General features: G+C 40.7%; 1 protein-coding gene across 16 annotated transcripts in view; it reads right to left on the reverse strand.

Moving 5' to 3' along the window:
* ERC1 (ELKS/RAB6-interacting/CAST family member 1) overlaps positions 1–15,430 on the reverse strand; it is a 545,691-nt gene that overhangs the window by 493,533 nt on the left and 36,728 nt on the right. For all 16 annotated transcript variants that reach the window (XM_033223291.1, XM_033223290.1, XM_033223296.1 and 13 more), the window contains exon 2: positions 12,838–13,667. In XM_033223291.1, the coding sequence (XP_033079182.1) occupies positions 12,838–13,506 (669 nt within the window). In that variant the 5' untranslated portion in view covers positions 13,507–13,667. The remainder of the gene's footprint in view (positions 1–12,837; positions 13,668–15,430) is intronic.

The following is a 15,430-nucleotide window of genomic DNA, read 5'->3' on the forward strand; positions in this document are numbered from 1 at the left end:
AAAAAAAAAGAGAGAGAGAGAGACTTGCAAAACTGTTTTTCATTTTAAAACATTACTTATGATAACATTTATTAGGTTGTTTCTAAATGTATTAATAAATATTAATTTTTTATTTTAGTATCTAATATGACAAATATTGGTACATATAACCTACGTAAACAAAAGCTGCTTGGGGTCCTCAATAATTTTTACAATATACAGAGGTCCTGGGGCCAACAAGTTTAAGAATTACTGCTACAGAGGACTACTCAAGTACCTGAGGGTCATTTAAGATCACAGCAGTTATCTCAGGTTGACTTCAAAGCTAAACAGATCCTTGCATATCACATTCTCTGGAAGTACACAAGCCACCGGCCACTGGTAAGAGATGGTACAGTGTGTACATTAAGGCTGAACTATCTCACTTTCTCGGCCTATATAGTCATCACATATGAAATTAAGCAAGTGTCACTGCAATCCAGTATTAGGTAGGAAAGCCTAGTAGGTAGAAAAGACTGGCAAAATAAAGGGCGGGAGGGTTCAGTAAGTATTGTTAATATATGGAAAAATCAAAGGAAAAGATCTATGTTAAAGACTAACTTTCCAAATCTGGAAAGAAATATGAGTATTTTTAGGCCGGGCGTGGTGGCTCTCGCCTGTAATCCCAGCACTTTGGGAGGCCAAGGTGGGCGGATCACAATGTCAGGAGATTGAGACCATCCTGGCTAACACGGTGAAACCCCATCCCTACTAAAAATACAAAAAATTAGCTGGGCATGATGGTGGGTGCCTGTAGTCCCAGCTACTCAGAAGGCTGAGGCAGGAGAATGGTGTGAACCCGGGAGGCAGAGCTTCACGCCACTGCACTCCAGCCTGTTTGACAGAGCGAGACTCCGTCTCAAAAAAAAAAAAAGAAAGAAAGAAAGAAAAAGAAAAATGAGTATTTTTAGAAACGTGTATGGCAGCACAAAAACAGTTCATAAAAGCATTTCTAATCTTATCCATAAGGGAAGAACAGAACATTTTCAAAAACAAAATTTATCATTTCCTCACTGAAAGCACATTTTTTATATTTCTCTTTTTCCCAAAGTCACTCCTAATTTATCAAACAGAGGTAGGTACATGATCTCCAATAAACTTGTTGTTAACTAAAACAAAGTAAGGGACATCTAAAAGTTTATGAAAAAATCATAAATCAGTATTAACTTTTTTAATAAATAATAACTTTCAGGAATTGAGAGAATCACTCGAGGTATCTGCTGTCAAACAAAAAAACCACAATAAAGACAGAGAACCAAAACACAAATCGAGCTGGATGAGAAAAAATACATAAAACTGTATTGTCTTTTTTTTTTTTTTTTGAGGCGGAGTCTCGCTCTGTCGCCCGGACTGGAGTGCAGTGGCCGGATCTCAGCTCACTGCAAGCTCCGCCTCCCGGGTTCACACCATTCTCCTGCCTCAGCCTCCCGAGTAGCTGGGACTACAGGCGCCCGCCACCTCGCCTGGCTAGTTTTTGTATTTTTAGTAGAGACGGGGTTTCACTGTGTTAGCCAGGATGGTCTCGATCTCCTGACCTCATGATCCGCCCGTCTCCGCCTCCCAAAGTGCTGGGATTACAGGCTTGAGCCACCGCGCCCGGCCTAAAACTGTATTTTCTAATGGCTTCTCCCTCTCCACTTCTTACTCCCATAAGCAGAGACGTGTAGCTGATACTGAGTTAACCAGACAAGTGAGTTCCCCAACATTAACAAGCACACCTTCATAACATCTATATGCACGTACCTGAGGTCACAGTCATTAGTCTGCTATCTCCAAATTCTTATGAAAAACTTTTATTCACATAATTAAAACCAAGTTCATCATTCCTGACTCTAAATTTAGTTCCACTTTCTAATCCACTTTTCCCAGTGTTAATCATCAGGAAGCGAGCTCCCCAATCTCAATACCATGGTTCACTGTATTCTTCTCTCTTGCCGTCTATATCCAATTTTTTTTTTTTTTGAGAGCCTCTTGCTCCGTCACTTAGGTGGAAGTACAGTAGTGCAATCACAGCTCATCACAGCTTCCACCTCCCGTGGTCAAGCGATCCTCCTGCCCTAGCCTCCCAAGTAGCTGGGGCTACAGGCGCACACCACCATGCCAGCTAATTTTTTATTTTTTTAAGAGATGGGGTCTCAATATTTTGCCCAGGCTGGTCTTGAACTCCTGGGCTCAAGTAACCTGCCCACCTTGGCCTCCCAAAGTGCTGGGATTACAGGCACGAGCCATCGTGCCCTGCATATATCCAAATATTTCTTTGAAAATCTCATGGATGTGTACCTTCTTCATTGCTATTACCCTGTTTAATCCAGGTCTTCTACAAGAAACTCATTTCCTTTCCCCACCCTTTCTTCAATCCACTCTGCTGACAGCAGTAAAAGCTGCTCCTAAACAGTACTTTTTATTACATCACTTATGCTCTCGTTCTAGAACTCCCTAGGGCAACTTACTATTACTTTCTTCAAAATCTTCATTGAGTAAATCAGATTAAGAAAGAAAAGGCTGGGCACGGCGGCTCATGCCTCTAATCCCAGCACTTTGGGAGGCCGAAGCAGGTAGATCACCAGGTCAGGAATTCAAGAGCAATCTGGCCAAGATGGTGAAACCTTGTCTCTACTAAAAATACAAATATTAGCAGGGTGTGGTGGCGTGTGTCTATAATCCCAGCTGCTTGGGAGGCTAAGGCAGAGAACTGCTTGAACCCGGGAGGCGGAGGTTGCAGTGAGCCAAGATCGCACCATTGCACTCCAGCCTGGGCGACAGAGCGGGACTCCATCTCAAAAAAAAAAGAAAGAAAAAACTGTACACTTCAAAGGGTGAATTCAATTATATCTCAACAAAATTGTCATAAAGGAAGGATAGGAGACAGGGAGGGAGAAAAAGGACAACAGGGCCTGGGAGGACGGGATAAACTCCCTAAATGTTTCTCCACAAAGTAACACTTTCTTCCATACCACTTTGGGCATTCTGAAGAGTTCGATGACTTGGAGCACCCACACAGCTGTCAGAAGGTCATCTGACCTCCCAGTGACCACTTCTAGTGATGATGAAGCATTACTTTGTGAAACTGTTCTTCCATCAAATGGATATCACTTTTTTCTTCTCTTTTTTTTTTTTGGAGAGTGTCTCGCCTTGTCGCCCAGGCTGGAGTGCAGTGGCACCATCTCGACTCACTGCAAGCTCCACCTCCCGGGTTCACGCCATTCTCCTGCCTCAGCCTCTCAAGTAGCTGGGACCACAGGCAGCCGCCACCACACCCGGCTAATTTTTTGTACTTTTAGTAGAGACAGGGTTTCACTGAGGTCTCGATCTCCTGACTCGTGATCTGCCCGCCTTGGCCTCCCAAAGTTCTAGGGTTACAGGTGTGGGCCACCGTGCCCGGCTGGATATAGCTTTTTTCAAAAATCCATTCCTCCTTGCAGCCAAAATTTAAAACCCTAATATTTATGCTGTTTCCGGTGTTTGCTCTCCAAAAACAATACTAACAAAGAAAGAAAAAAGGAAAAATCACCTTCAACATGGCGGTCCATCAAATACTTAAGAGTATAATTAAAATGTTGCAAGTCTTCTCTCTGCTTGAGTTCCGTCAGCCATTTCTTATAAAGCATGGTTTCTAGGCACCTCCTATACTCTTCTGGGCATAACAGAGCACTCAAAACAGATGTCGAGTTCCAGAGGGTGTTACGATTGTAAATGTTAAAAAAACGAAACTACGACCTCCACTGATTAACATTTATGTAACTAAAAACTAAACCCATTTTCTGATTTCTTTTGCACAATAAAAAGTAGGACCCCCAAATTATACTTAAGATGCTATCTGCAAATTTGTTGTAAATTAGCAAATCTCTAAAAATAATTTTATTTCATTGAGAGGAGATAACACACTACACTGCACTGTGAAATCCAAAAACACAGAGGAAAATAGAAAGTGAGAGAGAAACTGCAATTATCTGGCATACTATGCCCTTATTTCTTCATATAAGCCCTATCTCATATTTGTGCAACATTTTTATTAGATCTGCTGAATTATTTTTCATAATACTTCACTACATTCCAGATAAGCAAACTTACCAACTGTAAAAGCAAATTTCCCATACCAACTTAAATACCTTCACATATGATCAAGACCCGATAAATGCGTAGTTCAAATTTCCGTAAGCCATAGATGTACAAATTTTGCTTCTCAAAATGATTATTAACTCCCCAAAAGGAACATTATCCATTTTATATTTGATTTCATTTTCTCATGGCACTCTACATAGTGCCTTTAACATATTCCCCTTCTGAAACAACAAAAAAGATTTAACTGATCTGGGAAATAAACAAGGATGCCAATTTATCTATATCTCCTTGTTAAAACAGAATTATCAAAAAGAAAATTTAAACAATAATCTGAGACATAAATCCCAAATTGTAAGATCAGACTTTAAATGACAGTGAAACAACTAGCAATCTCATGAAAAAGTTTATTTAAGGCCGGGAGCAGTGGCTCACACCTGTAATCCCAACACTTTGGGAGGCCAAGGTCGGCGGATCACCTGAGACCAGGAGTTTGAGATCAGCCTGCCCAACATGGCGAAACATCATCTCTACTAAAAATACAAAAAATTAGCCGGTGTGGTGGCGTGCACCTGCAGTTCCAGCTACTCGGGAGGCTGAGGCAGGAGAATCCCTTGAACCTGGGAGGTGGAGGCTGCACTGAGCCAAGATCGCACCATTGCACTCCAGGCTGAGCAACAAGAGGAAAACTCTGTCTCAAAAAAAAAAAAAAAAATTATTTAATGGCAAATAATAATGGCTTTTACCATATGGAAAATCAAGGTACGACCTAAAATTACATAAATGTTAATAGTCAAAAGTCTCCAAATAACGAGAAAAAAAAGACACAGAATTACATGAGGTTATCTTTCTGCATTTCTGAACTAGAAATTCTCTTGATTCCTAAGTAAATGAGAATCACAAAAATCAGACTCCAAAAAGAAAAGAAACACACAAGGCAAAAAACATTAAATTCACCTGCCACCCTATAATATTAAACAGTATTTTGTTCACACAAAATTTCAATGACAGTGCTTTAAGTAATTATTTTTAAAATAAGCTTCCAACTAAATTCAACATACAGAATTACTTCAAGGCATAATCAAAAAATAAGTATGATGACAATCTGGTTAACTGTTGTTTAGAATAAAAAAATATAAATCATCCAGTCTTTTTTTGGGGGGAGGGGGACGGAGTCACACCCTGTCGCCCAGGCTGGAGTGCAGTGGCGGGATCTTGGTTCACTGCAAGCTCTGCCTCCCGGGTTCATGCCATTCTCTTGCCTCAGCCTCCCGAGTAGCTGGGACTACAGGTGCCCACCACCACGCTCGGCTAATTTTTTGTATTCTTAATAGAAACGGGGTTTCACCATATTAGCCAGGATGGTCTCGATCTCCTGACCTCGTGATCCGCCCGCCTTGGCCTCCCAAAGTGCTGGGATTATAGGCGTGAGCCGCCGCGCCCGGCCACATCCAAAGTCTTGGTAGCTCTGCAGTTCCACCAAGCTCACAGCTAGGTTTTCACTCTTCGTCAAACATACGCTAAAAACCTTCCTTACTCCCAATTTTAAAAAAAGCCTTCCCTTTTAAATACATACTATTCTAACTCTCCAACTAGCAGTATCTGAAAGTTCAGTAACAAAAGAAGGATGAGACAGAAAAACTGCTGAGTATTTATATTAGACACATCTTCTAAAAGAACTCCATAATAAAGAATCGCACAGATCAAGCAGTTATAAGCAAATGTGTCTTTACATTTGATAGGATCCTAGAACAAGATCTCTATGGTCCAATCAGACCAAATATTTAGAATGGACCTAAATCCCCAGTCTCAAACTGAAATGGGAAACTACTTAATTACTGTAAATCCTATTAAACCAATCTTCTTTATAAAGTGGAAGATGCCTGACCTCTGAGGGCTATGGAGGGTATAATGAATGCAGGGTTTAATTAGGCCCCACTGCTGGCTGACTATAATCTATTAATTAGCATTCTCTGTCTCTGTATCTCATTGCAGTGTTTCACTTTACTTTAAAATTGCACCCTTCGTTTTTTGGACCAAAGTTATACAATTTTAGGATTGTGTAGTAATTACAGTGGGTATAGGAAGAATATATCGCTGCCAGCACTGGCGTTTAATTAGGGCAAGGGGTGGAATCTAGATAAGGCGGTGTTCACCATTCTTCAGCACATATGGGTTTTTTGGCATGAAAATCCTGTGGACTGTTTCACTGGAACTGAACTGAAGGATTCAGAAGATTGAAATATTTTGCCTTTGAATGCAGACCGTACTTAGGATATTACCTATTTTCCACACAGCTTCTGAAGTATAGGCATAAGCAACTGCTTCAATTATTTCAAAATGAACAAGTACGCCAATAACTTTTTTCATTAAATTGACATTTCTGAGTCACTTCATAATAAAAACCATCTTAGTGAGGGGCATAGTTTCAGCATCACCAACACGGTATAATGGTGACTAATTCAAGGTATAGTGGTGATAAATCCAGTAACTTCAAATCTACTCTAAATTCGATACACACACACGTATAATCTTATACACACATATATTGTCAATCCATTCTTGAAAAGTCAAGCCTTCAAAATGAAATGTTTATTCATATGCAATTTTTCCACAAGATTTATTAATTCTTTTAAATTTTTATTTATTTATTTATTTAAGAGACAAGGTGTCACTGTGTTGCCCAGGCTGGACTCAAACTCCTGGACTCAAGGGATTCTCCTGCCTCAGCCTCCTCAGTAGCTGAGACTACAGGCACATACCACCATACCCAGCTCACAATATTTCTTATAATAAAAAATTATGTCTCAGCCATTTTTCAATTAAACTATGATTTTTTATTAACAATACATTTGAAATTGTATAATATTCAAATATGATATACTATGATAATTATCTAAATACATATAAAGAATCTCACATTTGGGCACTAGTATACACAGTACATACTCCAAATTCACCAATCTTGTTTTTACCAAGAAAAAAAAAAAGAACCCAATACAACCCCTAAGAGTACAATTTCCAAGACCTAGGTTATATTGATACTTAACCACAAAACTAAAGAAAGCAAACTCATTTTTTTTCTCCTGATATTTACAACTCAATACCAAACTATAAAAACAGAATTTAGGCAGGGCATGGTGACGCATGCCTGTATCCCAACACTTTGGGAGGCTTAGGCGGGCAGATCACCTGAGGTCAGGAGTTCGAGACCAGCCTGGCCAACATGGTAAAATCCCGTCTCTACTAATATACAAAAAATTAGCTGGGCATGGTGGCATGTGCCTGTAATCCCAGCTACTTGAGAGGCTGAGGCAGGGGAATCGCTTAAACCCAGGAGGCAGAGGTTGCAGTGAACTGAGATCAAGCCACTGCACTCCAGCCTGGTGAGAGCAAGATTCTGTCTCAAAAAAAAAAAATACAAAAATTAGCCGAGCATGGTGGCACATGCCTGTAATTCTGGCCACTTGGGAGGCTGAGGCAGAAGAATCGCTTGAACCCGGGAGGAAGAGGTTCCAGTAAGCCAAGATTGTGCCATTCTGAGACTCCCTCTCAAATAAAAAAAGGGCCGGGTGCGGTGGCTCATGCCTGTAATCCCAACACTTTGGGAGGCCAAGGCAGGTGGATTACCTGAGGTGGAGAGTTCGAGACTGGCCTGGTCAATATGGTGAAACCAGTCTCTACTAAAAATACAAAAAATTGGCTGGGCGTGACGGCTCACACCTGTAATTCCAGCACTTTGGGAGGCTGAGGTGGGCAAATCACGAGGTCAGGAGATTGAGACCATCCTGACTAACACAGTGAAACTCCATCTCTACTGAAAATATAAAAAATTAGCTGGGCGTGGTGGCAGGCGCCTGTAGTCCCAGTTACTCGGGATGGCTGAGACAGGAGAATGGCGTTAACCTGGGAGGCAGAGCTTGCAGTGAACAGAGATCACACCACTGCACTCTAGCCTGAGCAACAGAGCGAGACTCCATCTCAAAAACAAACAACAACAACAACAAATTAGCATGATATGGCATACAGGCATGATGGCACACGCCTGTAATCCCAGCTACTCCAGAGGCTGAAACAGGAGAATCACTTGAACCCTGCAGACGGAGGTTGCAATGAGCCAAGATTGCGCCATGCACTCCAGCCTGGGTGACACAGCGAGACTCTGTCTCAAAACAACAACAATTTAAAAAACAACTGAGAACGTACTATTATTTTGTATTTAGGAATGATTTTTTTTTGGTGTTGTACTTCAACTAATTCAACTAATTTACTTGGTAGTGCAATGCAAATTAAAAACTAAAGTCAGTATTGTACTGACAACTCAAAAACGTCAACTGAAGAAACTGTACTTCACTGTTCTGCTGTCATATATCATTTGAACATTTATCTGGTGCATCAATGATTCACAAGGTGAGAAGACATCAAAATCACCTGGAGGGCTCTTTTTAACTAAACATATCTAAAATTTTAAACACCCTTTTCTCCTACACACGCCCCATCCACTGAGGGTCCCTGTCACAGTGAATGATCATTATGAACAGGAGTAGGTCACATCCCTGAGATGTAAAGTGGAAGAATAAAGGATGAGACACACTGAGCAAATGGTCCCTTGTTTCTTCCCCTTTCTTTTATGGTTGAGCTCAAAAGTGCCACAACAGAACCATCATAAATTGATAAACAGCAACAGACAAGTTTAAGAATTAGACTGACACCCAGCGCAGTGGCTCATGCCCTTAATTCCAGCACTTTGGGAGGCCAAGGCGGGCAGATCATGAGGTCAGGAGTTCAAGACCAGCCTGGCCAACAAGGTGAAACTCCATCTTAACTAAAATACAAAAATTAGCCAGGTGTGGTGGGGGGCACCTATAATCCCAGCTACTCAGGAGGCTGAGGCCGGAGAACTGCTTGAACCAGGACCCAGGAGGCAGAGGTTGCAATGAGCCAAGATCGCATCACTGCACTCCAGGCTGGGCTACAGAGCGAGACTCCATCTCAAAAAAAAGAGAAAGAATTAGATTAGATTTGCTAAATTCTAAAGATCCCAAGAGTGGTTTCTCATTAGAACAACCAGAGAAGCTTGTTCAAAACATAAGTTCCTGGACCCCATCTCCAGAGATTGTACTTAGCTGGTATGAAAGAAGGCCTAGCAATCTCTGTTTTAACCAAATATGCCTGTTGATGTTGACGTTTCCGAGCCAGCATTTAAGAACCCTGTCCTTAATTTTAGACTCCATCAGTGGGGTCTATTTGAGCTTTTTTCTTTCTTTACACATTCTTAAAGTCTTAATGACTCAAACTCAAAGAACTTCCTAAGGAATATTTTTTAAAGGACAATTTCTCTTCTTTAAAGAAGCTAAGTCTCTAAGAAAGAGATTTAAGTATATTAAAATATTCCAATTTTGAGTAGTGACAACTTTAATAACTGATTAAAAAGTAAAAGCAAAGTAGTTTGAAGTCATAATGTATCTGAGAAAGAATAAATCATTATTTATAATTACTTAGATATCTGATTCAAATGAATTCAAGGTTTAGTTTTTAATTTGCGTTGCAATACCAAGTAAATTTGAAGAATTTTAGCCCTGTGATATTAACTAGAATAACAATAGAATAGTAGAAGGCATTAAAAATGATGATTTAGATACATAGTAGAGGCCTTTAATATACAGTAGAAATGCTGTTAGCTAAAAAAAGGTCACAGCATAATACCAACAGTATTCCATTCAGGTAAATCTGTTATGTGTATATGCATACAGGTATTCCAGTAAAGAGAAATGTCAAAATGCTAACAGTGGAATAGCAAAGTTGTCAGTAGATAGGAGGATCTGGAATATATTTTGCTTTCATATCTATGCTTTTCTGTTTTATATTTATGAACAGAAAAAATGAGCTATTTTTATTGCTGAAAATGTGTCTGGAGCTTTAACATACAAAATGTAACGTAACTAGAGATCTTCAAGTAGCCAAAACAGTAGATCTGAGTATCTGGACTGCATATTGGTAAGAATGGTTAAGACAATCGACAGAAATCTTAAATTAGATTCACAGTCATATGTTGCTTAATGACAGAGATACGTTCTGAGAAAGGCGATTTCATCATTGTGCAAAGATCATCAAGTGGACTCATACAAACGCATCTGGTCCAGCCTACCACACACCTAGGACATAGGATATAGCCTACTGCTTCTAGACTACAAACCCATACAGCATGCTACTGTACTGAAAACTGTAGGCAACTGTAACACAATGGTAAATATTTGTGTATCTAAACACATCTAAGCATAGAAAAGATACAGTGAAAACACTGTATTATAATCTTTGTTTTGTTTTTAGAGACAGGGTCTCACTCTGTCACCCAGGCTGGAGCACAGTGGCCCAATCTCGACTCACTGTGGCCTCGACCTCCCAGGCTCAGGTGATCCTCCTGCCTCAGCCTCCCAAGTAGTACAGGCACCCACCACCAAACCCAGCTAATTTTTTTCTATTTTTTGCAGAGACAGGGTTTCACCATTTTGCCCAGGCTGGTCTCAAACTCCTGGACTCAACCAATCCGCACCCTCTCAGCCTCACAAAGTGCTGGGAGTACAGGTGCGAGCTACCACACCTGGTAATACTATATTGTAACCTTATGGGACCACAGTCACACATTAGGTCCATCAGTGACCTAAACAGCTTTGTGTGGCAGACGACTCCTTCATCAGAGACACAGATAATTTCTAGTTGCTTCTTTACTTCTTAGTATCATTTAAGAAGAATTGCTTTCTTTATAATTCTGATTAACCTAATCCAAAAAGAAAGTGTAATACCAACAATGAGGTAGTTAATTAAATAGTCTCCTTTTAAGAGTGTAAGACAGCTTTTTTTTTTTTTTTTTTTTTTTTTTGAGGCGGAGTCTCGCTCTGTCGCCCGGACTGGAGTGCAGTGGCCAGATCTCAGCTCACTGCAAGCTCCGCCTCCCAGGTTTACGCCATTCTCCTGCCTCAGCCTCCCGAGTAGCTGGGACTACAGGCGCCCGCCACTTCGCCCGGCTAGTTTTTGTATTTTTAGTAGAGACGGGGTTTCACCGTGTTAGCCAGGATGGTCTCGATCTCCTGACCTCGTGATCCGCCCGTCTCGGCCTCCCAAAGTGCTGGGATTACAGGCTTGAGCCACCACGCCCGGCCAAGACAGCTTTTTTAAGAAGGAAAAAAATTCAAGCTTGCAAGTTTAAGAAAACTTTTAAAAGTACACACAACTTGCACCACAGGGGAAAAAAATGTGAAGAGAGAAAAATTCTAAAAGTCTTTTAAACAAAAAGTACGGGCCGGGCATGGTGGCTCACACCTATAATCTCAGCACTTCGGGAGGCCGAGGCAGGTGGATCACCTGAGGTCAGGAGTTTCAGATCAGCCTGGCCAACACAGTGGAACCCCGTCTCTAATAAAAATATAAAAATTAGCCGGGTGTGGGAACAGGCACCTGTAATCCCAGCTACTCAGGAGTCTGAGACAGGAGAATCACTTGAACCTGGGTGGACGTTGCGGTGAGCCAAGATTGCGTCACTGTATTCCCGCCTGGGAGACACAGCAAGACTCTCTCTCAAAAAAACCAAAAACAAAAAAGTATGTTTAACATTTTAACTGATAGAGCCTGAATATGATTTGTTCACATCTTTGGAGTCATCAGCTTCCTCACTGTGACATGGCTATCACCAAACACATCAACTATAACCTGGAGGAGCACAGAAAAATAAGTATTTCCTGTAGCTAATGTGACAGCACTTAGCTCTCAAACTGCAAAGCCCCATGACGATAAAGCCCAGTCATCTCACTTACTTTCTACAAGCAAATAATCACACCAGGTTGCCTTTCCTCTACCTTAAACGTAAAGAATTAAAGAACAAAAAGCTACAAAAGCATCCTGAAGTTAAACTTTTGTGAATGGCAACAAAATGAATAGTTATTGTTCGTACTTAATAAATACATCATCAACATTTTTTTTTGAGACAGAGTCTCACGGTGTCACCCCAGACTGGAGTGCAGTGGCAGGATCTCAGCTCACTGCAGCCTCTGCCTCCCAGGTTCAGGTGATTCTCCTGCCTCAGCCTCCTTAGAAGCTGGGATTACAGGTACACACCATCACACCTGGCTAATTTTTGTATTTTTAGTAGAGTCGGGGTTTCACCGTGTTGCTAGGCTGGTCTCGAACTCCTGACCTCAATGATCTGCCCACCTCGGCCTCCCAAGTGCTGTAATTACAGGTGTAAGCCACCATACCCGGCCAATATTAACTTTTTAAAAGTAATTTCTGTTCTCAGCTGACAACACTGATTTATCTTGTGATAGTCATTTTGTTTTGTTTTTACGAATGACTTTTTGACATTATGACAAATCTTAATGGTATACCTTACAGTTAAGTTACCTAGTCTAAATACATTTGGTAATAGATATTACAGTGTGTAGCAAAATTATAACCTCAGAAGAATTGAAAAAAAAAAAAAAAAGATAACATATGCTGAAAGGAAAGACACGAAGAGAAACAGAAACCAGAGAAAAGAACCAAGCAAGAATGGAAGCAAGCAGACATGGGCAACTAGAAAAAAACAGGGCACAGGACCAAATTTGGAAAGGGCTGAGAAATGGAGGACACAAAATTGTAAAATAAACAGGAAAAAGGAAGATACATATACTACGAAGGGAAAAATCTAGGAAAAGGAAAAAAAAAAAAAAGGCTATTTCATTTACATACATGAATTTAGCCAATAAACACATATGTAGAACTTACCTGGTTTTCCTCCTGTACAACTCTGTACTGTTCCTTCCAAATGGTGATTTTGGAAGCTTCATCTTTTCTCAGGGCTCGTTCTTTCTTCAGCTCTGGACTCCAGAAGGTCTTGATGCTATTCATTGAAGAACTCAATTTGCTCTCCTTCACTTCCACATCCTTCCGCAAGAGATCATTTTCCCTTAATACTTCCTTCAACTGTGTCTGCAGATCCATGATTGTGTTATCTCTCGCCTGGCGAAGGGAGTGAGGTACAGTGGATGCCATACTCACAGGAGGGAGGTGATGCTCTCCGAATGCTATGGTGTCACTGGCAACCCCACTGCTAGCTATGTTGGGGCTACTGCCCATAGCAGTCATCCGAACACCGTAAGGTAGACGTCCCCCAGAACGGCCAAGTGTCATGGTGCTTTTAGGTGTTTCTGAACCCATATTTTCATGGTCACTGAGATACATAGGGCCAGAGGTGGCATAGGCAGCATTTAAAGATTGTATATTTTCCATTGAAAGGGTTTTCCCACTGCCACCTCCAACACTGCTTCCCGAACTCCCTCCTGTACTGTTGGTTCGACGATGACCCAAGCGAGGGGAACGTGGAAGCCTGGGTGAACGCCCAGGGCTCTGGTTGCTCGGTTCCACCTTCCCAACAGAGCGAGCACTTCCATACATGATTGCAAGGTCAGAAAAGGTGTAAAGCAGAAAATCAACAACAACGACAACAACGAAAAATGGGAACTTTGTGAGGTGTCTCTATGGCTGTAAGTCGGTTTAAGGTTAATCAGAAGAAGGTCCCCAGCTGTCCAATCTTGAAGAAGTATCTTACATCATATCTGTAACGACAAGATCACACATTAAATCCTCCAGTAATAAATATTTCCCTTCTCAGAAACTTTCCATTACCCCCACTTAAAGATCTACCCCTTCTACCATGTATTTACTGAGGCATTCAGAATGTGATTACAGCACAATGTACAGCATAGTAAACAATATTTTAGAGATATTTTAGATGTCTCAAAACTGAATGCTGAAAACATACCACGCAACTGGAAAACAAACAAACAAAAAAGTGCCAGGTGCAATGGCTCATGCCTATAATCCCAGCACTTTGGGAGGCCAAGGTAGGAAGATCGCTTGAGGCCAGGAGTTCAAGACCAACCTGGGATACATAGCAAGAGCCTGTCTCTACAAAAAAGTAAAAGAAAAAAAACCAAGAAGTATAAAGACAGACAAGGAAAAGATTAAAATCAATGTCTGAATATATGACTTTCTAACTGAAAACCCAAGATAATCAACTGACAAGTTATTAGAATAACAGAACTCAACAAACTGGTCAGACTCAATATCAATATATAAATTTCAATATTTTCATGTATAAATCAATAGTAACAACTAGAAAATGCAGTTTTTAATTTAAAAGAAACTTTAAATCCATTCACAACAGCAACAAAACCATAAAAGTACTTTGATACAAATCAACAAAAATGTGCAAGTATTTTGGGGGAAAAAAACTAAAACTTTACTGAAAGACATAAAAGAACATCTAAACAAAAGAAAAGTTAACTGTGTTCATGGACAAGAAGACAAACACTGTTTTTTTTTTTTTTTGAGACGGAGTCTCGCTCTGTCACCCAGGCTGGAGTGCTGGGGCGTCTCTCGACTCACTGCAAGCTCCGCCTCCCGGGTTCACGCCATTCTCCTGCCTCAGCCTCCCAGGTAGCTGGGACTACAGGCGCCGCCATCTCGCCCAGCTAGTTTTTTTTTTTGTAGTTTTTAGTAGAGACGGGGTTTCACCGTGTTAGCCAGGATGGTCTCGATCTCCTGACCTCGCGATCCGCCCGTCTCGGCCTCCCAAAGTGCTGGGATTACAGGCTTGAGCCACCGCGCCCGGCCGACAAACACTGTTAAGATTCAGTTCTTCCCCAACTAGTTAGCACAATCCCAATGAAAAATCTCTACAGGATTTTGCTAATCAGCTGTAGGTCCCTTCCTTTCACAGGTGTTGAAGGATTTTTCAAGTAACTCGACAAACTGACTCTAAAATTCAAATGGAGAGTAAAGATACAAGAGTAACCAAACAATTTTAAAAAGATGAACAAAGAAGGAAAACAGCCCTCAACAGCAAGGTAAATTACAAATCCATAATTCTTTATTTGTACTGCAAAAATCAAAAAAGCTCTGAAAATATGTAAGAATTCCTACATGGGAAATGCCAATTTTGAAACAGCAATAATTACAGGGAAGGAAACTTGTGTTATAAAGGGGAAAAATGTTTGTGGAGGCTTTAACTCAACTTATAAAGCTTTATACTCAAATGACCATAAAGCACCTGAATTTTTTTTTCAAAAAAGAAAACATGTTCATACTCTACAAGTGTAATTAAAACAAATTTTAAAACCACAGGCAGTTGTCCCTTGGTATCTGCTGGGGACTGGTTCCAGCAGAACGTATCCAGATATCCAAGACCCTCTCAGACAACAAAAATCCCAGGCTGCTCAAGTCCCTGATTCCAACTGACATAGTAATTGCATAAAACCTATGGACATCCTCCAGTATACTTTAAATCATCTCTAAATTATTTATAATACTTCATACA

This window comes from Trachypithecus francoisi, unplaced genomic scaffold, assembly GCF_009764315.1.
Source record: "Trachypithecus francoisi isolate TF-2019V2 unplaced genomic scaffold, Tfra_2.0 Lachesis_group11, whole genome shotgun sequence".
In the NCBI taxonomy this organism is placed as follows: domain Eukaryota; kingdom Metazoa; phylum Chordata; class Mammalia; order Primates; family Cercopithecidae; genus Trachypithecus; species Trachypithecus francoisi.